Source organism: Drosophila obscura, unplaced genomic scaffold, assembly GCF_018151105.1.
Source record: "Drosophila obscura isolate BZ-5 IFL unplaced genomic scaffold, ASM1815110v1 contig_150, whole genome shotgun sequence".
Lineage (NCBI taxonomy): Eukaryota > Metazoa > Arthropoda > Insecta > Diptera > Drosophilidae > Drosophila > Drosophila obscura.
In genome coordinates, this window is record NW_024542736.1 from 1,800,421 (window position 1) to 1,827,777 (window position 27,357).

A 27,357-nucleotide genomic window follows, 5' to 3' on the forward strand; every position below is an offset into this window, starting at 1 on the left:
GCATTTTTCGACCACTGACGTGGAAGTGGAAGAAGAAGTCGTGTGTCGGCCAGGTGTCTGATGATGCTGCAGCATGCCCCACACACCAAACACACACAAACACACACATACTCACATATGATTGTTGCAGCAGTCGATACCGATGATGGTGCTACTGCTGTTGTTGCCTCTTGAAAAATGGAATATGGCAGGTCTCTACGTTTTCCCTTGTCGACTTTTGCCACACATTGCCAGATATTTTTCGGTGCGCCGCCTTACGTGCCTTGCCGCTCCTTTGTATGCTCAACGTGACGGAAATTAGCGTTGAATGTGTATCTGGGTGTATGCGGCACTCCTTCCGCTCCTTACACACAGACACACACACACTCTCACCTATGTATATTTATTTTGCACTTTGCTTTAGTTATGAATGTACAGAAACACACAAACTCATACTCTCTCTCTCTCTCCGTCTCTCTCTCCTTCAATGTGCATCTTTAGAATTTCAGCATTTGTTCGCTGCTTATTTTTCGTACTCTTTCACGGTGATAACTAATGACAGTCAGACGCTGTTTTGAAATTGTGAATTTTATAATATAATAAAATAATTTTTAAAAATATGTAAAATAAAACTAATAATGATTTTAATATATAAAATCATATTTAAAATGCGAAACATAATTTAAAAAAATCAAAATAAAAAGTTAAAATAAGAAGGTGTATTCGATTACGATTATCAGATCTGCAATGATTTTCTACATTTCTTGATCAGCAATCAGCAGATTTAATTTTCTATTTCTAGAAGCAAAGTACAAATATTTCGTGTTCTATGCAGTTCTATGATCTCTGATCCGTACTTTTCGCTCTCTTACGATCCAAAGTGTTTTGTGAACCTCCAAGGGTATCTACAGCTGCTGCCTCAAAGCTGCTTTTTGTGCCCTTTCTTTTGCTTGTTCATTGCCGGCGTATGGGACGGGGTTGGACACCCTTGCCACTGTGATTGATGTGTGCACGTTGCTGCTGCCGTCCCAAACTCTAGCTCCTTCTCCGCGGCGAGCTCCTTGCTGGCTTTCGAAAGCCGCAAACAAACATTTTACGTTTGAGTACGCGCCACTTTTGGTTGGGCGCTCCATTTTATTCGCTGATGCTCTCCACTTCACTTCACTCCTCTCCCCACCATTCAACGTTTCCATTCCACTTCTGATGCCAGAACACGAATTTGCGCATATTTGCTTTGCCACACACACACACACACTTAATGCATATATGTACAGGGTGGCAGACACACATTTCAATCTTTTATCATAATTTTGATGCTGCATGCCTCATAAATTTATTTGCGCAAAACATTTTCACTTCATTTATTAGAAAAAAAAAAACAGAATCGACCCCCTCGTGGTAGATGCAAAACCCACCCAACCCCATCTCTACCTCAAGCCCCTGCCCATCACTCTGCAATTATTTCTCTCCTCTCTCTCGCTTTAAGCCATTTTGCATATGAAATTGCAGCCTGAATGTTTTTCCATCTTGGTCAATTATTTGGACAAGGCCGAAACGGCCTTTTATGCGTTAATTGCTTGAAAATTGAAACATGAAATTAAATGAAAACAGCCTTCGTTGTCGCAAAAGTGTCTTCGTCCGTCTGCTGTCTGCTGTCTCCCGTTCATATATCACACATACGCCCTGTATACACCGAAACAGATGACAGTTCGACAGATGGACAGGCCTGACCGCCGTCTACCAACCGCCGCTCGACCGCTGTCCGCCACATGCAGGTAATTAATATAAGTTCAGCCCTTGTCCCAGACCAAAAACCGCACCAGTAACGTGCCCCCAATTTTCTCTGCCTCTGTCTTTCTGTTTGTGTGTGTGTGGCAGACAATCAAGTGAAATTTCTCAACGACTCTGCTGCTGATGGGAGGGCGAGGAAAGGAGGAAAAACGTTGGGGAATTATAAAATGCCAGTTGGCCAACGACGCAACGCGACGCGACATTGCACCGCGTGACAAGTGACAAATAAATGCGCTTTCAATGTGTTTGTTGTCGCCCACTCTCTCTGTCTCTATCTACATCTTTCTCACTCTCTCTCTCTCTCTCCTTCACTCTCTTTCATTGTCTGTTTACCACTCGATCCACTGACCATCCTGCCGTGACAGCTGCAGCAGCAGCAGCAGGACCATCCTCCTCCAGCATCACTTAAATATTGCAAAATATTTCCCCCGAACGCTGGAAAATTATGAAAAATTCAACCCCCAGTATCCGTATGTGCCACATGTGGGTGAGGGCGTCCGTTTGTCTCTTGCTTTTGTATAATTTCGTGTGTGTTTTTATGCCGCAATATTGCTTGCATATTTTAATGAAACAACGCCGTATGACGGCTGCCGCTGCAGAGGACATGCTTCATGCCCCATGCCCCTCCATTCCCACATGGCAGGACTCTGGTGCTGCAGCTGCAGCTCTCGAGAAACCTGCCGCTGGCAACATTGAATGACAGCCTGCGCGCCCAGAGCACCATTCACGTATCTGCCACACAAAAGACAATATACAATTTAAGGACACACTTAACGGTGTAAATTGTGTTAATGAATGGGGATAATTCGGGCAGATCTATCAAAAATTAAAGCTGCACATGAACCTTTCTAAGAAGAAAATTTGCATAAGTTCCAATTAAATTCACAGAAACAAAAACATGTTTAATTTTCGGTAATTTCTGTACAAATAAAATCCTTTCGCTCGAATGTCTTTCACATCGATATCTATGTAATATCCCAATTAGACCGCACAAGAAAAATATTATTCTCTGCAGACCGCCTGCTGGTTGATGCATCTTCAGCCATTGGCAATCCTTTGGATAAGGCGGAAGTTTTCCTCCAACACTGCACATTCGAAGCACATCCTTTCGACCAATGTTCGGACTAAATTTTATCACTGCAATTGGCTCGAATGGACAGAGACACCAGAGAGGATTCTCCTCCCACCTAGCAGCTGCAGCAGCAGCAGCAGGAGGAGCAGCAGCGCTTTCCTGCTGGCTCTAACTTTATTTATGAGTCAATGACGTCGCCTCTGCTGCAACTTCCTGTGACGTGACAATTCCCACGAAGCACTTGGCATAAAGGCGAGTGAGGAGGCGCCAAATGAAAACACGTGACGCCATCGCATCGCAATTGGTAAGCAACAAAGCTTCAGGCTTTGAGTTATGGCCAACACGCAACGGTCGCGGCGTATACAAACAAGAGAGAGAGAGAGAAGAGAGTCCTGGCGCTGGCGCTGGCCTGGCCCCAAAACTCCAGGACAGCCCTAGACAACCCACTGGCCCCACGTTTGCATTTCAATTGACTTTTCGGTGCGCTTCGCTTTTCCTTTCCGTCGCTTCACGTCGACGTCCGCGTCCACGTCCACGTCCTAGCTGCTCTGCATTTTTCACGATAAAATCATAAATCAGCGCTGGAATCAGGTAAATAAAAATAATGCTCCAACTCTGTATGCAAATTGAACTTCGGGCAGGGGGTGGAGAATCTTTCGCTGAGATTTGACTGTGCAAAAATATGATAAAACTTGGAGTCAGTCAAAAAACTTTTCTACTGTGGCCAAAAGTTGACTTAGCCAATGCTGGAGTCGGAAATTTTGAATAATATTGTTGAAGACAAGTTCTGATTCTTTTCGTAAAAATTTCTCCTTCGACTGTTGCTAGTATTTCTCTGTGTGTGTTTGTGCGTGTGTGTGTACGAGTGAGTGATGAGAAATAAATGGAAATGTCCCTGCTGCAATCAGAGAAAAGCAATGTTAATTAGCCAACGAACAAAACGGCATATCAAATGGCCAAGAGCAACAAACAAGCAGCAGTTGAAATTGGCAAAAGTCAAGCAACAGCAGGCAACAAAAACTAAATGAGTGCCCATGTAAACCAGTTCGAGTACTTCAAACTGCATTCCTGCATGAAGACACAGTCGAATATACTCTCTGTGGCACTCGGCACTTGGTATTCAGTTCCATTCCATCGATCACCGTTCCTTCGAAAGCTGAAACAGAGCTGGTCTCATCAAAAGAATCTCGCTCGCTCTCTATTTGATTATCACGAGATAGTGAGGGAGGCAATAAAAACGCACAAATATGTATATGGGTTTTTTCTCAGCCTGAAAATATTTATCTGAAATTCTGTGGATGTGTTTTTGTTTACCGGCAGTTGCAATTAAATATTGGACAGTTCCACAGATCAAGAACTTAAGTCAAACATTTGTTCAAAATTAGTGACCAAAGGTACAAATTCCAAGAAAAAATCGTATTAAATACTAATTGTGCCAATCTCACTGTTCGCCTTATTTTATAACATTTACTGAAAACATGCAAAATAATATTATGAAAAATATATTATATTTATAATTATAATTATGTCATTAAAATTAATAAAAATATTTTAGACCATAATATGTCCTTTAAAAATCACGACGGAAAAGCTCTTATAGCAGAAGTAAACTGTGATTGTATTGTATTCATATTTTAATAAAACGGACCGCAATGGAAAAAAGTGTTGACAGTTATTTGCTAGCTATGGTTTTAGCGCCTTTTAGAGACATATTCGAGGGATTTTTGGTCAGCCGATTTTAGTACAGACTTCAAACCTCTCTTTGTTTGTTCTGAAATCTGTGTTGCCTGGTGTAATTTGCAATCAGAGCAACCACAACACACACAGAAACATCCACTGGGTGGGAAGGCAAGCGAGCGGCAATGGCATGGCTTGAGCCCAGCCCAGCCCAGCGCTTTATTACTTCAAAAATGCTGCATTTGGGCAATGGCTGCTCGAACGCTCAAAGAGATTGGGCATCGAAGGGTGTGTGTGACGGCATGAGAGGGGGGGGCGGAACTCTGCAGCATATTTTCCCCGATTGCCGGCCTTTGGGCGTCGACTCATTAACTATCCGCAAAGCCTGGCAATCTCTGTCAGTTGCTGGCATTCGGCTTTTGTGGCAAACGCAACCCGAAACTGCATTGAAATCGTTGAGGTTACCGTTGCTGCTGCTGCCCGGCTGCCTGGCTGCCCCGCTGCTGCCTCGATGCCATGGCAATCGAGTGGCAATGCAGGCGGCAGGCAGGCGTCGTCTTAAAGTGGACTTCGTTTATTAATTAACACATCCAGGCACACCCAAGTCCAGGACTCGGACTTCCGCATCCCAGCAGAGATCGCTCGACCGCACTTGGTCTGGACTCCGGACGGACTCTTGAGCTACGGCGTGGGGCATCACCGGATTTGCTGTCGGAGAGCATTCGAAAGCATATTTGGATGCAATTGCCTTGCTTCGAATGCATGCGCCTCCTGCATCAATTATGGGGCATTTCCAAAATGTTTGAAACCCGAAACAAAGGCCCTCTGCGTTACGGGAATGAAATTTCCAAACTTCATTGTCTGTGCATTGGGCCTCCCTCTCCTCATTCGATAAGCATAAGCGGCTTTGGCTGGGAGCGTAGCCCTTCCCACCCCCCCACTACCCACACTTATGCGTTGCTGTTTATCTATTGGCAGGCAGGTCAGGACCTGCTGCCCTACGAAAGGCTTTAAAGCATGGGAGACAATTTGAAAATCTTCGCAAAGGGAAAAAGGGGATTCCAAGCGTTCCATTCCGTTCCCCTCCTAAAGAGTATCAGGTTATTGAGAAGGGGTTTTAATGGGGCAAAGATAGGTACCTGTATCGTTGCATTTGCCACTAATTATGGTATGTTTCCCCAGAGACACACACACACAGAGCACACACACACACGTTTTCCATTTGATTTCGTTCTTTGAAGGAGTCACGCTCGGCATCATTTAAAAGTTATTAAGCACAAATGCAAACAAAGCGCGAGATGCTGTTCGAGATGTGTCTCCTAGACGTAGATAAATATGCAGTGGGTGGTATGCCGAAGGAGCCTCCTCCACACTGCAGGCAAGATTCAACAGCGGAAACAGCGCTACACAAACAGTGAGAGCGAGCAGAAGACACTTATAGATGACACACACACACACACACACCTAGCCATACACACTACACACACACACACACATGCCCAGAGTCAAGTCAATAAATTCTCATTTCGCTAGATGCGTGGAATATTTCACCTGCAAACAGAGTGTATATACACAGAGAGAAAGCATCTGCATTAAGGAAAAATATACCTTCCGCAGTTTATGAAATTTGTATTCGTTTTTCTCTCAGTGTATATACACACTCTTGTGTAGCATTCGGTGGCAAAGCGACGCAATAATAAATACAAATAAAAACATGACGCATAAAGATTACAGCCACCACAAACGGAACGTGGGAGTGTCCCTACAGTCGCCTCCCCTCCCTCCAGCCCAATTCTCATCAACATCATCCTGTTCCAAGACGCACCGCGCCCGCACCCCAGGACGCTCAATACAATCTATATTAAGTATACGCACCGTTTGAGCCATGCATTTTAATGATGCCACCGCCATGGCATGGCCCCAGGCACGGCCAAAGCCGCAGCCACGTCACCCTTCGTCGTCTAATCTTTTGGCCCCCAACCCTTGGCTTCAACGACGTAAATGTTCATTTATTTTAATTAGTATTGCCTCATGCCATCGTAGGGAGGCGGCAGGACAGATCAAGGCAGGCGGGCAGCCAGGCGAGAGAGAGAGAGCCTCGCCCGCAGGTAAAGTCAACACAAAGATTTTCCCCAGACAAGGCTATTAAAAAGTACATTAATTTGATAGATTATCCCGCTGATGAGAACATCAAGGCAAGGGCATATGGCATATGGTAGGGCATGGTAGGGCCATAATTAATACAAAAATTCAATGTCAATCAGTGAGAGTTTATTTTCCACTCACATTGATGCTTTTCTTTTGCATTTTCCCTCGATGGAGCGGGTCAAACGAGTATGCACTTTAAGTAAGCTCATCAAAGACCTTTGCAGTTGTCGGTTGTTAGGCAATTTCTAATGGCAAAGTTGACTTTTGCTCTTGCACTTAGCCTCAGAGCCATCGGATCCACCCAACCACCCTGCAACCCACTCACTTACCTACTCCATCCACTTACTTTGCCCTGTTGACGCTGCTGCTGTTGCTGCTGGTGCTGCTGCTTATGCCGAGTAAATATTTCTATTTATGCTTCCCCATATACAGTTATTGAGCCGACCAACCGACCAACCGACCGACCGACCAACCACGTTTCTGTTTCCCCTCATTCCTGTGCCGGTGCCTGTGCCATGGCTACTTACTATGGGCCAGCCACTTGACCCGGCGCCTGGCAACGAACGTCCCTGGCACGTTGCTAATGTGCATAGCCATTAAGTCGGAGCTGCGTGTTTTGTTTACGCAACGGCGTGTGCCCTCCAGAGGAACCGTGGCAGGAGGCAGGTGGCATTCGACTGTTGCATGTTGCAAATGTAGCTGCAAAGAGGCAACGGCAGAGGCAACAGCAGTGGCAAAGTGAAAGGAAAAGGCATCAGCAAAATTATATTAAACCAATGCATTTGTTGGGTGGGTTGCCTAACAACAACAGCAAAAGCAACACGAAGTAAGGCTGCTCGCAGCGTGTTATACCCTTCAACAGAGCCGCAGGATATGCAGGATATATAGTGTAGACATTTGGAATCCAGGCTATAGTCATTCCAAAGTTTAATACTTTGGAGACAAACACGGGGAACTAAGTAACGACTGTCGGCATTGGCACTTATATTATATAAAATTAATTATTATTATTAATTATATTATATATTATATTTTAATTAATTAAAATAAATAAAATTACACGGATTTTTTCTTTGGTGTATATACGCAGCTGCAAGTTTCAAGGCGGGGTTTTTTCCCTTTTTGGTATTAAACAAGTTTTGATTTGGACATGTCAAACATTTCAGCAGAATCAAAATACCCCCAAAGCAGTGAACTACAACCAAGGCAACAGCATAAACGAACTGCTGGGCAGGGGAACTCCAGCAGGAAGAAGAAGAAGTATCAAAACAGCAACAGCTACAAATATAACAGAAAGTATAGCCATAACTGCAATCAATTGGAGTACAACGCCACCAAAGTCGAAGACTTACAAATCGAATCGAGAAATCGTTGAGCAAAGTACATGGAATATCTTTTATAATACGTTCCAAAAGTATACGGCAAAGATCATTTCTAGATATTTCTAGCAACAGAAAATCAAAGTACGCCTTGAAAATGTAATGGGTAGAAGTCATCCAGAATATGTTTCGTAAAGGATTGTTAACAAATTGAGAAGCAGCTCGAAACGTGTCCGCGAATAGTTGCGCCGTATGTTTGAATACCAAAGAGATTGAGCCAAGGGAAACATCTCTCTGGGTGGGTATTCACGGGCTGTATTCATATTTGGTTTTAGAACCGGCTGGCAGTTGGCCATCGCCGCAGTTGCAGCCACTGCCGCCACAGAGCCGCAACTGTTGTCCTGGGATACACAAAAGGATTTGCAGACGCCCAGGAGTAAGCACACACACAAACAACAAGAAGGGAGACGCCACAGCGAGGAAACGAACTCCACAACGGCAGATGAAATTGATTGAAAGAACAACAAAAACGGAAAGGAAAGGAAAGGTGGTTTAGAAGGAGCCTCAGTCTCCCTCCTACAGAAGTAAAGGTAGAACCCGACAGAGGCAGGGAGAGCAAGGTAGAGAGAGAAATCCCGTAAAATCAACTCAAACGTTTGATGTGCAGCCGCGCGAAGACATTGCCGTGCCACAGAAGTAGAGGAGGAGGAGCAGCAGCAGCAGCCTCAAGAAGAGCGAAACGAAGCCAAACAAGCAGCACCGGCAAAAGGCTGCCGCCTCAAGAACCAACAATCAATTCAAATAAGAGGAGGCAGGGACCACTCCACAATGGCACATCTTCAATTCGAGGGAGAGCAGCCGCCCGGGGAGACGCCGTCGCCCTTCTCAGATGCCTGGAGCCTACAGAGTCGCTCCACTGGCCAACGCTCGACGACCTACTCGGTGGGATCCATTAGCAACGATGAGCCGCGCATCATTTGGCTCAAGACGATAATTGCCAATATGCTGGGAGTGTTTGATTCAAAGTATGTGAACGAATTGATATCCAAGAACCAGGAGGCGGTGAGCAGCTTCCTGAAGAAACGATACGAGAGCCAGAAGGATCTCCACTATGTGGTGATGTTCGTCTGGCGCACCTTCTACGATCGCCTCATCGAGGAGGAGATCACAGTGCTCGAGGAGGTGCCACCTCCGCCCAGGCCCTCAGTGCCCGAGAAAAAGGGCAAGGGCAAGAAGGGCAAGGGCGATGCCAAGGGCGGTAGGCAGGCGGCAGGAGCAGCCACCAAGCAGGCACGCAAGAAGGGTGGACAGGATGTCGAGGCGGGCTCGGCACGTCCATCAACCACCGATCTGGAGGCGGGCGTGGAGGAGGGCACCTACACGGGCGGCGAGACCACCGATGCGGACATGGAGGGTGAACTGGAGGGCGAGGAAGAGGCCACTGTGGGTGGCAGTGGCAAGAGTTCGGCCCGCTCCAGACAGTCACGTAAGTGGAAATACACACGGCCCTCAAAAAGCTTCATCCACAAATCCACCATTTTACATTACAAAAACTAATTTCTGCAGCCAGCTCAGATACGGAAAATGGTAAGGCTTTTCTCTTAGTTTCCATTTTCCTTTTTTGAATTTTCTTTGTTTCTGTTCAAACCATTTTTTAATTTCAAAAGTTTTGCTCAGTTTTCGCCTTTTCTTCTGGCGATTGCATAAATTTTGTAGCCCGTCCAAAAACTTAATATCAAACGAAACGAATCTTTGGTCGCACTCTTCACATCATAAATATTTAAGGGGCTCATTTTCGGTTTTGGTTTCAGTTTTGCCTTTGCCTTTCTTTTGTAACTTTTAATTTGAATCATTCCCCTTCGCCCTACCCTTCAACAAATCCCACTATTTGGCGACTGAGCCCAAAGATAAGAGCCAAAGTTTCGGTTGTGGATCCATTCATTGCATTTAAATGGAATGGCGCGAATGAAGCGAATGGCGAATGCAAATTCCATTCGCTGCACTTTGTTCCATCCCATCAATCTCAATCAGCAGCTCTGTCGCTCGCTTCCTACAATTTGACACGCCTCCATTCACTATTCGCCCTCTTGCACTAATGCACTCCAACGTTTTCCCCCCCATTCACACTCTCCCCACTCTCCCACACGCCGTTCGATAACAGGCCGCAAAAAGAAGAAGACGTATGTGCCCGTCTATGTGGAGGTGAAGGTAAGCATTATGTCCGACTCACTCTAATTGCAGTGTAACATTCATTCAGTTTACAAATTGAAATTGGCTCTCCATCGATTCACTACCGCTTGGGCAGCACTGGGCCACACCCTAGTTTCCTTCGCAAACATCGTACATCCTAGGGATCTCTGCAGGAATGCACTCAAAATGGGAGACTGATGGAATGTGCTCGAATGAAATTGTATTTTTTATATTTTTTTAATCTTATCTAACTACTTTGTTTCGAGATGAGTTTGAGTTAATCAGTGTGTAAGTTGGAACGAGAAATAAGGCATAGCAGAGTCGAATTCATTCGAGTTTGCATTCCAATTCAATTATCCTATGCCTGCCGTTTTGAATGCATTCAAGCAAGCCCCTTAGTACTACATATACATATGTTTGTGTACATGGTACATACATATGTACTTAAATGTTTCACATTTCCACAGAAATTGGTGCCAGCATATGTTAAAACCCCGCAGCTGCATTGCCACTTTGGGGAAATGGATTCATCGGCTTTGGATCCCAAAATTAAATACGTTTACATTTTGCGCAAGAATCGCAGGGAGATACGTAAGTCGCTGACAGACGGACAGAACAAACCACTTTCCTGATTATTAATTTGTTAAGCTTAATCTGTGCTACCCGTTTCCCTTCTTTCAGCCTGGTTCAATGAGATAGCCAACTGCTTTGCGGAAATGCCGCTGCTCTTCCTGTTGGGCACCGTTCGGGGTTCACTCATCGATTCGCTGCGCGACGACCTCAACTTGGTAAGCATCCCAGAATCCCAGAATCAACCTAGGCCGTAATCGGACATTAAAAGACGCATCACTTAATGCCTCTTCGGCATTGTACGAGTATTGTATTGTATTCTCCGCAAAATCACTCAAATTTGCACCCGTTTTGCTCATTTCACACACCATAAAACGTTCGCCAATCAATCAGTGGAGACTTTAAGGCATTCAGCAGCTCCATTGTTTCAAAAGGCTCGTGGCATGTCCTTGGTCCGCTTCGGTCCGCTACTTCCTTCCCTTCATCGGTTTGTCCATTCCTCAACCGCAAAACAAAATGTTGTGACGAATTGTAATTAATTCCCAAAACAAGGCAGTCATCTATCAAAAGGCCCGCTGTGCCGCAAAGATTTTTCCGCTTCACTGCACGCCAGAGGATGGATGGATGTGGATGCCCCTTCGATGTGGGGCTTCCATCCAGCGGATGATGGTCTGGTCTGATGTCGGGGATGCGGGTTCGTTGGTGGGGCGGTGGGATCACGCCTACCGAGCCGCCTTAAGCGGTGACCGCCAACGCAAATTGCTTCATCATAGCTTCAAAATGGGCTGCGGTTTCCATTAGGCTGGTTGCTGCCACTCAGCCCCGGCCCCTGCCCCTGCCCCGCCAAGACTTGGACTTTTGCAAATTTTGCGGTCTATACAGTAGCGTGGGGAAAGGGGAGTCCTGCGCAGCCATAATATTAGCTCTTTGGATTGAAAATAAATTGGAACATTTTTGTTGAAAATCAGGTTTTTTTTTGGTGCAAATCAACGCGAAGAATCTATTATAAAATCTACTCAGACCGCAGGCCAGGACTGGACTGGACTCTACAATTTTCTTAATTATTCTCCACCTTTTATTGTTTATGTAAAACAATTTCTCCCATCATCTCCCATCATTAATATGAAAATATTCAATTAAAATATGTTAAATATTTAAATTAAATATTTCTCGTATTTAAATTAAATATTTTTAATATTTAAATTAAATATTAACATATTTAGATGGAATATTTCGCATGCATATTAATATATATTATATTTATTCCAAAGGAAGATTACAGTATGTATTTTACTGTGTATTAGTGGCGCGTCTAGTGCATATGCATTTATGTTTTTTTTTCTCATTCCCCTCTCTTAACTTTGGTTTTCTCTCCCTTCCATCTCTCTATGCGGCAGGTCTACAAAAGCGCCATTCAATATCAATTTCGTGAACCGGCCACAACGGACAGCCAGCAAATGGACAGTTATGAAGGCCAAGCCGGCGGTGGCGGTGGTGGTGGTGGTACTGGCGGCGCTGCCGGGGATGCTGGCGAGGATGTTTCGAGCGAAGCCAAGGAATCGGGACCGGGTCTATTGGAGCTATCCAAACCATCGGAATTTCGTTTGAAAGCGCTTAAACTACAAAAGTATTTAACTTTTAACAAAGGCAATGCCGCCATTCGCTCCGTTGCCCGTTGGCGCAATTCGTAGGGCGTGGATTGCAGATCTGTGTGTGTGTGTGTGTGTGTGTGGGATGTAGAAGGATGCCTCTGGTGGCAGGGAAATGCTGCTCTGCTGCCCCGCGCTTTATTGGTTTCGGTGCTGAGTGGAGAACTCTTCCCTCTTTCTCTCCACTCAGGAGTGAGACTCTCCCTGTCTCTCCGATTCTGAATGTTGGTTTTCTTTTTCGTTTTTTCGTTTATTTTTTTTTTTTTTGGTGGTGATGCAAATATTTTTTTGTTTGCCTTTGTTTTGCGTTTATCGCTGGTTACCATCGAAAGCGGCGGCGGCGGCTACAGTTTCCTTTTTCGTACAGGTCCTGCAGAAGAGAGAACCCTTTTCGCACATAAATTACAGCGCATCCGATAAGAAATTTTTATTTTTAATCGGATTTCATGCTACCATCAACGGTGGCGCCACCATCTCGCGCCTTTGTCGTTGTCGTCGCAGTCCCAGTCGCAGTCGCTGTTGCCGCTGTTGTCTTTTGGGCCATTTTCCATTTGTTTGGCAGGCAGCATTTATGGCAGCATCCTGTGCCGCTCCACGCACCCCGCCGCACTTTTCCTTTTCCATTCATCCTTGCATTGGCTTTGGCCTTTCATTGCGCGCAACGCGAATGCCACTTGACCGCCGCCAGAGTTAAAAATTTTTTGTTCCCTCGTTTCTGTCTTTTTTTTGTTGGTTTTTTTTCCTTGGGTTGTTTTTTTTTTTAGGAGGCATGTAGATTAAAAAATGCCAACGCAGTCGACGGGATCCGAACCGAGAGTTGGGTATCCCACGTCCAGAGCGCATCCTTTGTTGCCCCCTTTTGTTGCCGATTTGTTGCTCATTTTGTTTCTTATCGGCTGACGGGGCGTACGAGGGGGTGGGACGGCCGGCCTTGCCTTTCATTACGCTTTGTGTTAATTTCGAATGCCGTTTCGCGGACTACGTTAATTGTGTTTGTTTGTTTGTTCCCCAGGAAGAAGAAGGAGCAGGAGGCTCTGGCCAAAAAGCAGGAGAAGGCCAAAAGCCTGAAGCCGGAGGCAGACAGAGACGCCGACGACGAGGACGAGGCCGAGGGACAGGCCAAGGCAAAGACGGATATCATATCCTCATCGGAGGAAGAAGGTGAGTGCATAAATCGTTGGCTTTCAAATGGAGGAGATCTCTCTACCAGATGGGCACACCCACAGAGGAGCATAAACCCGAGAAGCTAACGATTGGTGAGCGATGGGAGAAGATGCTGACGGAGACCAAGGCCAAAGTTGAGGCGGAGCATGCCGCCGAGGAGGCCACCCCGCCACGCATCACACCCATCCAGCGGCGAATTCTCAAGGAGATCGATGACTTCGATTCGGAGATCGGCTGGACCATCAATCACATTGTTTGGGCCTTCAGTATGCCCTCGTCGTACATCCTGCCAGGCCAAGGGGAAGTGGAGTTCGAGGAGGCCCTCATCCGCGTCCCTGTGGACCCGAAGCGACTGGACCTGGTGCCCACCTACACGCAGGAGCAACTGGAGCAGGTCGTCGAGGGTTGGATCAAGTTTCTCAACAAGACACTGAAAACCCTGATGGATGCCAAACTGGATGAATTCACGCCGATGGCCGAGTATCGATACTGGCACAAAATGGAGGTGGAGCTCTACGGCACCATCGAGCAACTGAAGACCGACTTTGTGCTGGCTGTGCTCGAGCGTCTTCAGAGCGATCAGTCACCCATGACCCTCGAATGGGAAAAGATCCTTGAGACCACAGAGAATCGCTTCAAGTTGGCCAAAGAAAATTCGGACTATCTAGGCACCATCACGGATTACTTGGAGGTTGGGATACTGCTTCTGCCGCTGCTGCCTCTCTCTCCCCCCTTGGAAATATCTTTTAAATTTAATATATTTTTATTGCAGAAAGTACGCAGCTTCGACAGCTTTAAAATGACTGTCCTTCAGATACCAAATATAATGGTGGGACTGCGTCACATTTGGACCATGTCCAGCTACTATTGCCGTGACCCCGAGATGCAAGTTCTGCTCTGTGAGATATCCAATGTCTTTGTGCAGAAGGTCAAGAAAATCATCAACTTTGAGAACATTTTCCGGTGAGTGTTTGCAGCACCAGAAAACACATTTAATTACACGGTATGCCCCTGCCGTTAGATACTCCTCAACGTACACCCATGAGACGGCCACAAATTGTGCCAATCTGCTGCGCTGCTGGAAGCAGGCCTACAAGCTCAGCCGTCGACACATCGAGGAATCGGGTGCCGGCTCCCGCTGGGAATTCGATCGCGTGGCGCTGTTTAATGAGGTCAATCACATACATCGCGTGGCCGTGGACATTGCCTACATTGGCAGGGTGTTCATTCAGTACGAGAATCTGTTTGGGCATCGCCTCAAGGCCCTCATTGCGGACCCATCCATTGTGGATAATCTGATGCGAAAGGTGTACCGCATGCTGGATGATCTAATGAACAGCGTTGACTACGATATGTTCCGGCCGGGCAATTGGGAGAACTGGGAGTATTCGCTGGAGCAGTTCAACAGGCGGCTCGAGTCCCTGGAGCAGGAGGCCAAGGGTGTGATTGACCAGAGCATCAATTCGCTGCTCTCGTCGGAGAAGGGTCTGCAGCTGGTGACCAATGCCATGAACATCGATACGCGCAAGAGCCTGCAGGAGTTCGTGGCCACCAAGCATGAGAATCTTTTGCGTTATTTTGTCACAGAAATCAATACCGTGGAGAGAGTTTTTATGGTTGGTTCTCAACTCACAAATATCCCAACAGGTTTTACCAGTAAAATGCTCTTCATTTCATCCTTGGCAGAAACATAAAAAATCGCCACCCATGTCCAAGCATCAGCCGGCAAAGATAAGTGCCATTAGCTGGGCCCGACTACTGGGCCGTAAGCTCAAGAGCTCTGTGCTGGCCTTCAAGCGGGTGGAGGATGATCCGGCGCTGAAGAATAGCTTCCTGAAACGCAGCTCCTTTAAGCAGTACTTCGAGCTGATGACCACCATGTACCAGTTCGAGAAGGTGCTCTTCGACACGTACCTCCAGAATGCCACGTATCTGGTGAATCACACAAATCGCTCGCATATTCTGGCCATTCGCATTTGCAAGGCCAGCACAAGTGGGTCTTGAAATAATGCTAATTATAATTCCACACAATAATCCTACCCTCCCATGACAGTGGATTACATTTCCGAGTCTGTGCAAACGCTGAAGGCGAAACCACGCGAAGGCGGCTCCCATTTGGGAATGAGTACGACAAAAAGTGCGTCAAATCATTTGCATTCGGTAATCCATAGCGGCCTGAGCCTGAACACGTCCTATGGCGGCTCAGTCGAGTCCCTGGAAGATGTCGAGGATGAGGCGACCGTCGGCGATACGGCCTCAAAGACGTTGATGTGCCGCATCAATCGCTTCACCGTGCTGACGGCCATGATCATGTGGATGGTCAGCAATACGCGGCAGGCCAATCTGCAGCTGCAGAAATGTCTGCAGTTCATTGCACAGTTCAAGGAGAAGAAGGCCAAGGATATCACGCCCATGGACAGGCATTGTCTGAGCATTTGTGAACGTAAGTTGAGCGACAGACATATCAGCTGTCCAAACAGAACTACGAGCATTTGGGTCTTTTTTTTTCCAGTGATGGATCGCAGCGAGTCGCAACGCCTGCTGCCCATTTGGCGCGAACTGGTCGATGACAAAGTTCTCATCGAATATGATTCCGAATTTATTGTGAATTTGAATCGCGAGATTTTCGACACCCTGTTTGAGGGGCAGCTGTTCGAGCATCTGGGCTTTGAGCTGCCCTCGGTGCTGCGCACTGGCATCATGCGCAAGGATCTGCTGTTCAAGGACTACGAGAAGCTGAGCGAGGTGATCAATCGGTACAAGGGCATCATTGCCAATCTGTCCATGTCCGAGGTGATCTTCCTGCGCGGCCACATCTACGACACGGAGCTGTTCATCCAAATGGGACTGGGCCGCTACACCTGGATCTCGTTCAACATTGGCAAGTTCTGCGAGCAGATCAACTCGCAGCTGCGTAAGCTCACGTCCATTGTGTCGCAGATTCAACTTCATCCGCCTGGACCTGCGCAACCGGATCGATCTGATCAAGAACTACAACCTATTCAATCTGGACTCGGAGACCATGGATGATAAGCAGTCGACGGCGGTGGCCGTGAACTTCAGTCAGTCGCGCAGCGACATTGGACTGCAGCCCGTGCGGAGTCGCATGTTCGTCTCCAGCACTGGCGCCTCCATCACGATGTTCAGGGACGAGGAGGAGGACGACGAGAAGCAGAAACAGGAGCAATACTGCGGCGTGGATGTGTACCCGTGCGAGGGTTACTTTGAGCTCTTGGAGTCGTCGCGCAATCGCAAGGCGGCCCAAATGAAGAAGCTGTACGACTCACTGGGTCCGGTGCTCGTCAAGCTGGAGAGCTTGGTCCTGGGCACATTCACCGGCAGATCGGACAAAATGAAAACCTACTATGAATTCTGGGAGGAGGAGACATACAAGTGCATTGTGGAGTAAGTTTAATGGCCAGCATTCACATTCATCAGCAACTAAACGCTGTATTTCCATGGGTACAGCATGACCTATCAGAATCTAAAGTGCTACATAAATCGCCTGCTGTCGGACAATCCCATGTTTGAGGTGAATGCCGTGCTGCTCATGTCGGAGATTGTGCTGGAACCCTCCATCCAGGAGCTGCAGAACATCATCATCACCGCATCCAAGGATTATCTGTCGCGTCTGAAGATCTTCACGCGCTGGATGGCTGGCACCTGTCTGTCGTGTCCGCTGATTGAAACCGGTGCCCAGTGGAAATTCAATTATACATACTACGAGGACATTGTCCAGATCAAGTCCATTGTGGATCTCATCATAAATATTCACGATTTGGCTGGAAAAATTGCGCTCGAAGCCAAGGGATTTGTCACGCAGTAAGTTACACAGCAAATCCTTTCAGACTATGTACATATGTGTGTGTGTGTTTGTGTGTGTGCTTTGTCCTTCAAAGATTCCGCAAGTACTTCAATCTGTGGGCCTACGAGAAGAGTTTCATATGCCAGAAATTTGTGCAGCGCCAAGTGACGCTTATCGAAATCGATGAGAAATTTACATTTTACTCGGCCATTGTGGAAACGATGGCCAGCATGCGCAAGTATCACGACGTCAAGTGTGTGCGCATAAATTTGCAACCATTGCTGCAGAGCATCACGCAGCATGCTCAGGAATGGTGCACCATACTGGGCGAGGAGCTATTGCTGCATGTCAACGAGAGCATGAGGGCAATGCGAAACGAAATCAAAGTGAGTATGGCCAGATGGCCAGCCCGGCCAAGACCCACGCCCACTGCCTGATTGTCAAGTCAATTCTCCTCACTCAATCCCCTACCCACTCATTGCATATCCTGTGGGGCAGACTCTCAGCATGAACCTCAACAAGACCACACGCGAGCTGGAGGACTTTAAGCTGGTCATGCAAACAATCGCCACAATTCAATCGACGACGCTGACCAACGAGCAGAAGATACACGAAATGCAGGAGACCTTCACAGTGCTCAGTGAGCATAAAATTATGGTAAGAATTCTGCATCCGATCCGGATCCGATCTGATCCCAATCACAGCCAATCCAAAACCAAAACCAGATTGAAACGAATTTCAATTGCATATTTTTGCTGGCACGCCGCTCCGCACTCCCCACTGATTGTGATGCTACGATTTCCCCCCATCCGCCACGCTCTAATCCAATCCTTCCTAATAGCTCCACAGCCACTCATTCCTCGCTGCTTTAATGAAAGTTGCTTAAGTTTGCTAACCATGGCGCTTATTTGTGTATTCAAATGAGCAGCTTTACACAGAAAATCCCCACACCCAAAATGCCCCATCCGTAGTCTGCGACGGACTGCGACTGTTTCTATTTCTGTTTACATATGCATATTTGGCGGTGCTGGACCATTTGGAAATGGCTTTCCGTTTTTGGTGGTTACATAAATGCAGCACAGGACACAGCGAATAGAGCGGAGACCAGAGTCCCAGATTAGGAGCCAACCAGCCAGCCAACGAACGAACCAACCATCTCCGGTCTGTTGCCAGTTGCTGTGCGTTTCTCTCTCTCTCTCTCTCTACTGTACTCTCTGCCATTTTTCGGGATTCGTTTCGTTCATTTATTGATGGCATTTCGTGGCGGCGGCAACGTCGCTTAGCTTTTGGCCAGACAAAACGGAATTAACTTGCATTTTATATAAATTAATGAATGAATGCACACACACACACACAGTGCCCCTGCCCCTGCCCCTATCCCTGCCACTGCCACAGACGCAGACACATTGAATGGCGTTGCAATCCGCTGCAAAGGCCAAATGAAAATTTATGCGGTGGCGGCCATGAAAGCTGTGCTATAGTTTTTTTTTCCACTTTTCTTTTGGGTTTTGCGGTGGTTGGACGGGTGCTGGGTGGGGGCGGAGCGCATTGCCACGCCTCGTTGGTCGTTAGTGAATTTCGGGCACTTTTCATGATTATTATTTGCACTCAGCGATAATTGAAGGACACTGCTTAATTTTCATGTGCGTTTCTCCCATTCCATTCCATTCCATTCCCAATTGCAGTTCCCCTACGAGGATATGCTGATGGCCCACCACCTGGAGAAGCGCTGGAAGCGACTGTTCCTCTCGGCCCTGTATCGCTCGGAGAAGCTGCAACCAATTAAACAGAAGTTCGCCGATATGACTTCCGTTGAAATTGACGTTTTCTGCGATGATGTAAGTTGTGCGGCGATGGAAAGGAAGTCCTTAGGGCTTGCAAATGGGATTAGGAGCGGCTGCGGCTGCGGCTGGGCGCTGCCGACTTTGCATTTCCGCTATTTGGCGTTTCTTTTTTTTTTGTTTCTTTGTGTTTCTGCAATTCTGTTTTGTTTCCTTCCCCCATTATTATTTCCTTTCAATGGCATTTTAATTGGATTTTTCCGCGCGCTCAACCATTATTGTCAATTGCAATTGTTAGCGGCGGACGCTGGCGCTGGCGCTGTCGCTGTCGTCAGCGTAAAATGAATTAACTTGAAGTGTTTATCATTTGAATTGAGGCGAAAAAGGACCAGGATACATCTTGCAGCATCTATCTTTTGTAACTTTATGCTGCACCTCAACTGCGTTTCTCGTCCTCTCCCATTGACAGCTGGACGAATTCATCAAGGACTATGACGAGAACGGCCCTGGCTCGGTGGGCGGCGAGCTGGAGCGCGGCGTACGCCTCATGGATCCCTATGGCCAGAAGATCAACGAGCGCGAGCTGCGACGCCAGGAGCTGGCCAATGCCGAGCGACTGTTCGATATGCCCATGGTGGATTATCATGAATTTGGACGCGTTCAATCGGAATATGAGGGTCTCCAGCAGGTCTAATCCTTACACGAGTTTCCTCTCGAAAGATTAAATTATTTCAAATTTCCTTTTGCAGATCTACAAACTGTACAGATCGCAGAAGGGTGCCCGTGAGATCTGGGGCAAGACGCTGTGGGCCGACCTGGATCCCACTGTGCTGACCGAGGGCGTTGAGAGCTATCTGAAGGAATTCCGGAAATTGCCCAAGCCGGTAAGCCTCCGGGTGGCCTCCGGGCGGGGCGGGTAAACTTTGCCAATTAAACAAAGTTTTTGGCCTGCTTGGATTTTCATAAAATTACAGACGCCTCCAAACAACAACAACAACAACAGCAAAATACTTTTGAACTGTGAACTCCTCCCACTCTCGCGCCCCCAGTCTCGCCCCCTAAACGAAGGCTTGGGCTAGTCGAAAAGAATGAGAGACCATTTCCTTGCCTTTTGCCAGCTCCTGCTGGGTAACAGACGTTCGAGCATCTCCTCTCCACTGCAGCCAGCGCTGGTCACCTGAACTCCCCCCCCGGGCCACTGCCATGGCCACGCGCCTTGCAGCGACACAATTTTGCACCTAAACTGATTATGACAAATTGATTTATTTACTTGACTAACAAGTTTTTGAGGAATTTCAGCGCCCCCCACCACCCAAAAAAGCCAAAAAAGTTTTGTGTGCCTGGGCGTGTCCGTGTCTCCTCCCCCTGTGTGGGCTGTGGATAGCTAGGTGGGTGCGGTGGGGGCTTTGCTAGAGAAGTAGATTAGTATGGCAAATATTTCATTAGTCTGCTGGGATTAATATAAATAGCAGTCAGCGTGTGGTGTGTGTGTGTGCACAAAATTTGAATATAATCATTCGACATGCACATATTTTAATGCACAGTTTTATCGCGCATAATTTCGGCGTACAGGCGCCGCATGGCGCGGCAAGGCACGGCATGGCACCACTGCGAAAAGGCTCTACATAATCAGGCGTTCTAAAATGTAAATCAATTTGTTCAATATTGGAAATAATTAAAATGCCAGCCGCGGGGCGTCTACTGGTCCTGTGCTGTCCCATCCTGTGCTGTGCTGTGCTGTACTGTGTGCTGTCCTTTACTCGACTTGTTGACAGTCCCAGTGCGCTGCACAGTTGCCGCTGCCATTGGATTTATGTCCTCGCGTTGGTCGCGACTGCTATGAATTTTGCATGTGCAAACAAACAGACAGCACTGTGTGCAAACAGAATGCGCTTTTTGGCTAACAACAGCAGCAGCAGCAGCAACAGCAGCAACAAGAGAGCAGCAATGGGAGGAGTTAACCGAGAAACCAAAAACCACCAGCCCACAGGACACGCGTTCGTCATAATTCAATGCGGGGCAGCCACAGGCGTGGCAACCACACTATTGTTTCAACTGATTTGGCATTGCAGCTAACTAACCAATCTTTTGCATCTCCCTATCCCTCTACCCCCCTGGTACAGATTCGTCAGCAGCCGGTGGGACAGCAGGTGGAGCTGCACATGAAACAGTTCAAGGGCACTGTTCCATTGATGGTCAGCCTCAAACATGAGGCACTGCGCGAGCGCCATTGGTTGCAGCTAATGGAGAAGACGGGCCAGTACTTCGACATGTCGCCGGCGCGCTTCACCCTGGAGAATATGTTTGCCATGCAGCTGCACAAGTACCAGGAAATCGCCGAGCAGATCCTGACCAATGCCATCAAGGAGTTGCAGATTGAGCGCGGTGTGCGCGCCGTCGAGGAGACCTGGGCGGTGATGGCCTTCAAGATACTCAAACACTACAAGGGCATGGATGATCGCGGTTGGGTGCTGGGACCCGTGGATGAGATCAGCCAGGTGCTGGAGGACAATGGCATGAATCTACAGTCCATGGGCGCGAGTCAGTGAGTACAAAAAAATAGAAAATAAATGTTTAATTTCCACCAATTGGACTTACATTTCTCCCGCCACCCCGCATTTGATGTGCACAGATTCATTGGCCCCTTTCTGGAGACGGTTAACAAGTGGGAACGCACTCTGGCCATGGTCTCGGAGATCATCGACGAGTGGCTGGTGGTGCAGCGCAAGTGGCTGTATCTCGAGGGCATATTCATTGGCGGCGACATTCGCACACAACTGCCGGAGGAGGCGAAGAAATTTGATGACATTGACAAGTCATATCGAAGGGTAAGTGTCCGGGCTCCCATTCCCATTCCCATGTCCTTCCCTTCCTTCATTGCTGAACTTGTGTTTGCTTGTTCTGGTTATTTGGTTATTGGGTTATTTGGTTGTTTGCTTAAGCAGGGGGCATGGGGCATGGGGCAGTGGCATGCCACCAGGCATACTTAGTATCTGCTACAATTTATTTGAGTTGATTTAATGTGTGCCGACAATATGGCGACTCCTTACTTAACGGTAAACATAATACGCATGCAAACGACTGCTTTCTCCATATATATGTATGTGCACATACAATAACATTCCTCCCCAGAGCACAAAACACACACACACACACATTACACACATTACACATACGCATCGTGGGCCCAGTTCCCATATCAAGGGAGAGTGAGAGAGCGAGTCCCTTATGTCTACAAATGCCAAGCACTTTCACCTTCCCACTCACTACTACTGCTTCATTTGCTGCCTGCCTGCCTGCCTGCCTGCCTACCTACCTACTACCTACTACCAATACCAATTGCCATGAAATCGGCTTTTCTATGGGCACACCCGTGTGTAGTAGTATCTGTGTGTGTGTGTGTGTGTGTTCGAATGGATGGATGGATAGATTTGTGTGTGTGTGTGTGTTTGGCGCTTAACTTCACTTAACCTTGCCAGCCGCCACTTGCTCTCTTCTCTCTCTCCCTCTCCAATTCCCTCACCGGTTTGCTTTACGTTTCATTTGTAACATTTGCCGCCATATTTGATGCCATTTGTGAAATGATTTATTATTTTGATTTGCTCTCGACATTCGTGTTAAGTTTATACACTCACAATCAGATGTATTCGGTCAGAGCATCATTCACTTGGACACAGATTAAATCCATACAAATAATGCAAGAATGTCGAAAGCGAAAAGAATTGATTGCCAGCTAAGCCCAAAACTTACTCCCATATTAGCCCATATTTCATAGCCATAGGTAGAGCATCTTATGGCGTGCCTTGCTTAGTTATTCTTTTCCCTCTAATATGTTTGATTATATTTCGGTTTTGGCCGTTGCTCGCTCATTGCCTTTCATAATAATTTACTGCCGTAACTGGCGTTACCATTGGCCGCTTTCCTCCACTCTCTGACTTCACTTTACTTCCTCTTCCATTGCAGATCATGGTCGATTGTGCCAAAAATCCGTTAGTGGTGCCATTCTGTACAATACCCGGACGCTTAGTGGATATACAAGGCCTGGGCATTGGCTTGGAAAATTGTCAGAAGTCGTTAAACGAATATTTGGACTCGAAGCGTCGCATTTTTCCGCGTTTCTATTTCATATCCACCGATGAGCTGCTCTCCATTTTGGGCAGCAGTGAGCCATCTGCAGTGCAGAACCACATCATTAAGGTGGGTTGGGTACAAAGATGGCAAGGGCGGGCTACTTCAGTTCGAGCTTCTGTGCTTCGGTGGGTGGGCGTTTGGGCCATGAAGTGGGGGGTTGGTTGGTTCGGTTTTGCTGGTGACAACAACAGATTTGCCAAACTACCAGTGACATTATTTTTATGTACGACTGGGCGTGTGTGCATGTATATGAGCCAGAGTCTTGCCATAAAAGTTAATGTCACTGTTTATTCGTTCTGGCCAATGTCCATGGCGGAAATTACGCCAATTTCTGCAACACATGCATGGCACCGAAACCCACAGCCAGCAGCCAGCAGCCAGCAACCCGCATCCAGAATTGAACCCACTTCCAGCCAGACGTCCCTTGAGCCGTGGTAAATTTTTATGAATTTATTTGGCTTATAAATAAAAAGTATATGTTTTTTTTTTGCTTTTTTCTGATTTTTCCTCTGCATTGATTTTGCAATTTTCATTTACCCCCTCGCAATCCACTCCACAGATGTACGACAATATCAAGTCACTGCGTCTGGTCAAGGAGGGCAGCCTGACGATGGTCACCGCCATGATATCCAGCGAGGGAGAGGTCATGGAGTTCCGTCATATTGGTAGGTTCCGTTCCGTGCCATTTCGTTCTGTTCTGTTCGGTTCCTTTCAGTTGCGATCCGAAGAGCCTAGCCCCAGCCACAATACAACATTCAGTGCTGTACGCACTGATTGCCAATTTTAAAATTGAACTTTTTTATGGCATTATTGTCTGGCAGTGTCTGCAGCAGCTACTGGCTGTTTGGCCAATTTCTTTTAATTAATTTGAAGCCAGTCCACAGTCCCGCAGTCCCGCAGTTGGCATCGAGGCAAGAGGCATCATCAGCATGGGTCGGTCCGCTCCAACCGGAGATGATTGCTTCTTTCTGTTCTGGCTGTACAACAGCAAATTTTATCGATGTTGTATACACACTTATTGATATTGGCAACTGGGGTTTATTTATGCGGTTATTGTTTTCCGTCCTTTCGCCCGCTCTCTCTCTCCAGCCAGGGCCCAGGGTCGCGTCGAATACTGGATGAACGATGTGCTGGATGAAATGCGTCGCTCGAATCGCTTCATAAGCAAGACGGCCATCTACGACTTTGGCACAGATCTGGAAATTGCAAGGTAAGTGAGAGTTGGACGAACGTCAGCTGTGTTGGGGCATAAAATATGTTTTTATTTTATGCCTCCTGCTTCACATCCACCGCATCCTTCCCCCATCTTCTTCTGAAACAATAAGCGAGACTCGGGACAGACAAACAGACAACAGACAGACAGACAGAAACTTCAGCAGCCAATTCCTTTTATGGCCAGTGATTTACATTGCATGAGAGGGAGTCCGGGGCTCCCACTCCCCTTTCGGACTGTATAATTTTGTCATTTCGCGCGATTTATTATTTTGTTTAAGCCGCGACGGCGCATGGCCGAGCATATTTATGGCCAATTGTATTAAATTGACAGTCATTGGGCACTTTCGATTTCTATAGACCCGAGTGGCTAATGAACTACCAGGGCATGGTGGGCCTAGCCGCCAGTCAAGTGTGGTGGACCGCCGAGGTGGAGGAGGCCTTCGATCAGGCCCAGAACCATGGCAATATGCGCGCCATGAAGGATTTCCTCAGCAAGAACAACTACCAGATCGAGGAGCTCGTCCTCAAGGTGCGCTCCAATCTGTCGCGCAACGATCGCCTCAAGTTCAAGGCCCAGTGCACGGTCGATGTCCATGCCCGGGACATCATCGACAGTTTTGTGCGCGACAATGTCCTGGACTCCAGCGAGTTCAGCTGGGAGAGCCAGCTGCGCTTCTACTGGGTGAAGTTCTACGACAATCTGCACGTCTTCCAGTGCTCGGGCAGCTTCGATTACGGCTACGAGTACATGGGCCTCAACGGACGCCTGGTGATCACGCCCCTGACGGATCGCATCTACCTGACCATCACCCAGGCCCTGCTCATGAATCTGGGCGGAGCGCCGGCCGGTCCGGCGGGCACAGGCAAAACGGAAACCGTCAAGGACCTGGCCAAGGCCATGGGTCTGCTCTGTGTGGTCACCAATTGTGGCGAGGGCATGGACTATCGGGCCGTGGGCACCATCCTCTCGGGTCTCGTCCAGTGCGGTGCCTGGGGCTGCTTCGACGAGTTCAATCGCATTGACATCTCCGTGCTCAGTGTGATATCCACGCAACTGCAGACCATACGCAATGGCCTCATACGCAAACTGGAACGCTTTGTGGTATGTGCAGCAGACCAGTCCCCCACACTCCACTCTCTTGTCCCTGGATTAACCTTTAACCTGTCCCTTTTTAGTTTGAAGGAGTGGAGATCAAACTGGATCCCAAGTGCGGTGTATTTGTCACCATGAATCCTGGGTATGCCGGACGCACCGAGCTGCCGGAGTCAGTGAAGGCTCTGTTCCGGCCGGTGACGTGCATTAAGCCGGACCTTGAGCTGATCTGCCTGATCTCGCTCTTCTCCGACGGCTTCCTCACGGCCAAAGTGCTGGCCAAGAAGATGACGGTGCTCTATGCCCTCGCGCAGGAGCAGCTCTCGAAGCAGTGCCACTACGATTGGGGCCTGCGCTCCCTCAACTCTGTGCTCCGCATGGCCGGAGTGATGAAGCGACAGTCCGAGGATCTGCCAGAGGCCGTGGTGCTGATGCGCGTGCTGCGCGACATGAACTATCCAAAGTTCATATTCGAGGATGTGCCGCTGTTCCTGGGACTCATCAAGGACCTGTTCCCCGGCATCGATTGTCCGCGCGTCGGCTATCCGGACTTCAATTCCGCTGTGCGTCATGTTCTGGTCAACGATGGCTACATTCTGCTGCCCGATCAGGTGCGTCTGCCAATTGTTAGCTTGGTTTCTGCCCTGTCATTACAGTGTTGACAGTAAACACAAACTGGAGACTGGAGGCTGGCGGCTGGCAGCTGGATGCTGCAGGCTGGAGACTGAAGACTGGAGGATGGCCTTTCCTTTTCCTGCACCTGAAATGCTACCGGACATGACAGTGTCCTTGTCAGTGGGGCTCCCTCCCACTCCCCCCTGCCTGCCTGCTCGGGCACTTTGACACTTTGTAAATTGCGCCATGTCGCATAATCGCAAATGAAGGAAATGTTACAAAGCATTTTGCACGACCCAGGCCACGGCATGGCAGGGCAGGGCAGGGCAGGGCAGCGCAGGGCAGGAAAGCCCACATCCAATTTCAACTTTGCACTCCTCTGGCTGCTCTCCACTGCTCTCCAGTCTTCTTTACTTGCTGCTGACAATTTTCACTAATACAATTTTCCATTTCTTTGCTCCACCTCCACCCCGCTCTTCCCAATGCTCATCTCCATCTCCTACTGGGTTTTTGTGCCACTTTCATCAAACAAAATGTTGCACAAATGTCGCACAAAACCCCAACGCCCTGGACAACGCCGGATATGGACAACTGCTGGACATGTGATGTCGTGTCTTCCTCATGCTGCCATACCTGGTACCTGGTACCTGGTGTCCGCTTGTGTCCGCCTCCGGCAACATCATTTATGACAACTAAATCCCAACAACGGCAACGCCTTCGGCTTTGCTTTACTTTTTACTTTCTACTTTGCTTTGCTCCACATCTCCGCAATCTCTTCTCGCTGGCTCCACGGGATATGGATGGACGGGAGGACAGGAGGACAAAGTGGTGCAAATGTACGAGACCATGATGACCCGGCACTCGACCATGATTGTGGGCCCAACAGGTGGCGGCAAAACTGTCGTCATAAATGCTCTGGTCAAAGCGCAAACCCACATGGGCCTGCCCACCAAGTGCATTGTGCTTAACCCGAAGGTAAGTGCGGACGGAACGTAACACCCAACCACCCCACCACCCTACCAGAACACACACACGGCAACACTCTCACAAATTGCTCAACGGAAGGTCCTGCTTGGCTTTTTTTCGGTCCGTTTTCTTGTCTGCCTTTATGACCACCTGGGGGGAAGGGAGATATTTCTGCTTAGGTCCATCCTGCAC

The 27,357-nt window shown here is 47.9% G+C and overlaps 1 protein-coding gene across 1 annotated transcript in view; it reads left to right on the forward strand.

Moving 5' to 3' along the window:
• Window positions 1–8,148: 8,148 nt before the first annotated feature.
• LOC111082902 (dynein heavy chain 10, axonemal) overlaps window positions 8,149–27,357 on the forward strand; it is a 34,236-nt gene continuing 15,027 nt past the window's right edge. The window contains 27 exon segments of the mRNA XM_022379147.2: window positions 8,149–9,472; window positions 10,148–10,194; window positions 10,644–10,767; window positions 10,858–10,964; window positions 12,144–12,373; window positions 13,408–13,556; window positions 13,622–14,250; window positions 14,332–14,522; window positions 14,581–15,175; window positions 15,246–15,552; window positions 15,613–16,002; window positions 16,072–16,502; window positions 16,504–16,964; window positions 17,028–17,381; window positions 17,459–17,750; window positions 17,863–18,021; window positions 19,050–19,202; window positions 19,615–19,833; window positions 19,895–20,029; window positions 21,269–21,690; window positions 21,778–21,973; window positions 23,109–23,342; window positions 23,836–23,941; window positions 24,366–24,486; window positions 24,849–25,593; window positions 25,668–26,195; window positions 27,016–27,174. Coding sequence (XP_022234839.2) covers window positions 8,815–9,472; window positions 10,148–10,194; window positions 10,644–10,767; window positions 10,858–10,964; window positions 12,144–12,373; window positions 13,408–13,556; window positions 13,622–14,250; window positions 14,332–14,522; window positions 14,581–15,175; window positions 15,246–15,552; window positions 15,613–16,002; window positions 16,072–16,502; window positions 16,504–16,964; window positions 17,028–17,381; window positions 17,459–17,750; window positions 17,863–18,021; window positions 19,050–19,202; window positions 19,615–19,833; window positions 19,895–20,029; window positions 21,269–21,690; window positions 21,778–21,973; window positions 23,109–23,342; window positions 23,836–23,941; window positions 24,366–24,486; window positions 24,849–25,593; window positions 25,668–26,195; window positions 27,016–27,174 — 8,142 coding nt within the window. The 5' untranslated portion in view covers window positions 8,149–8,814.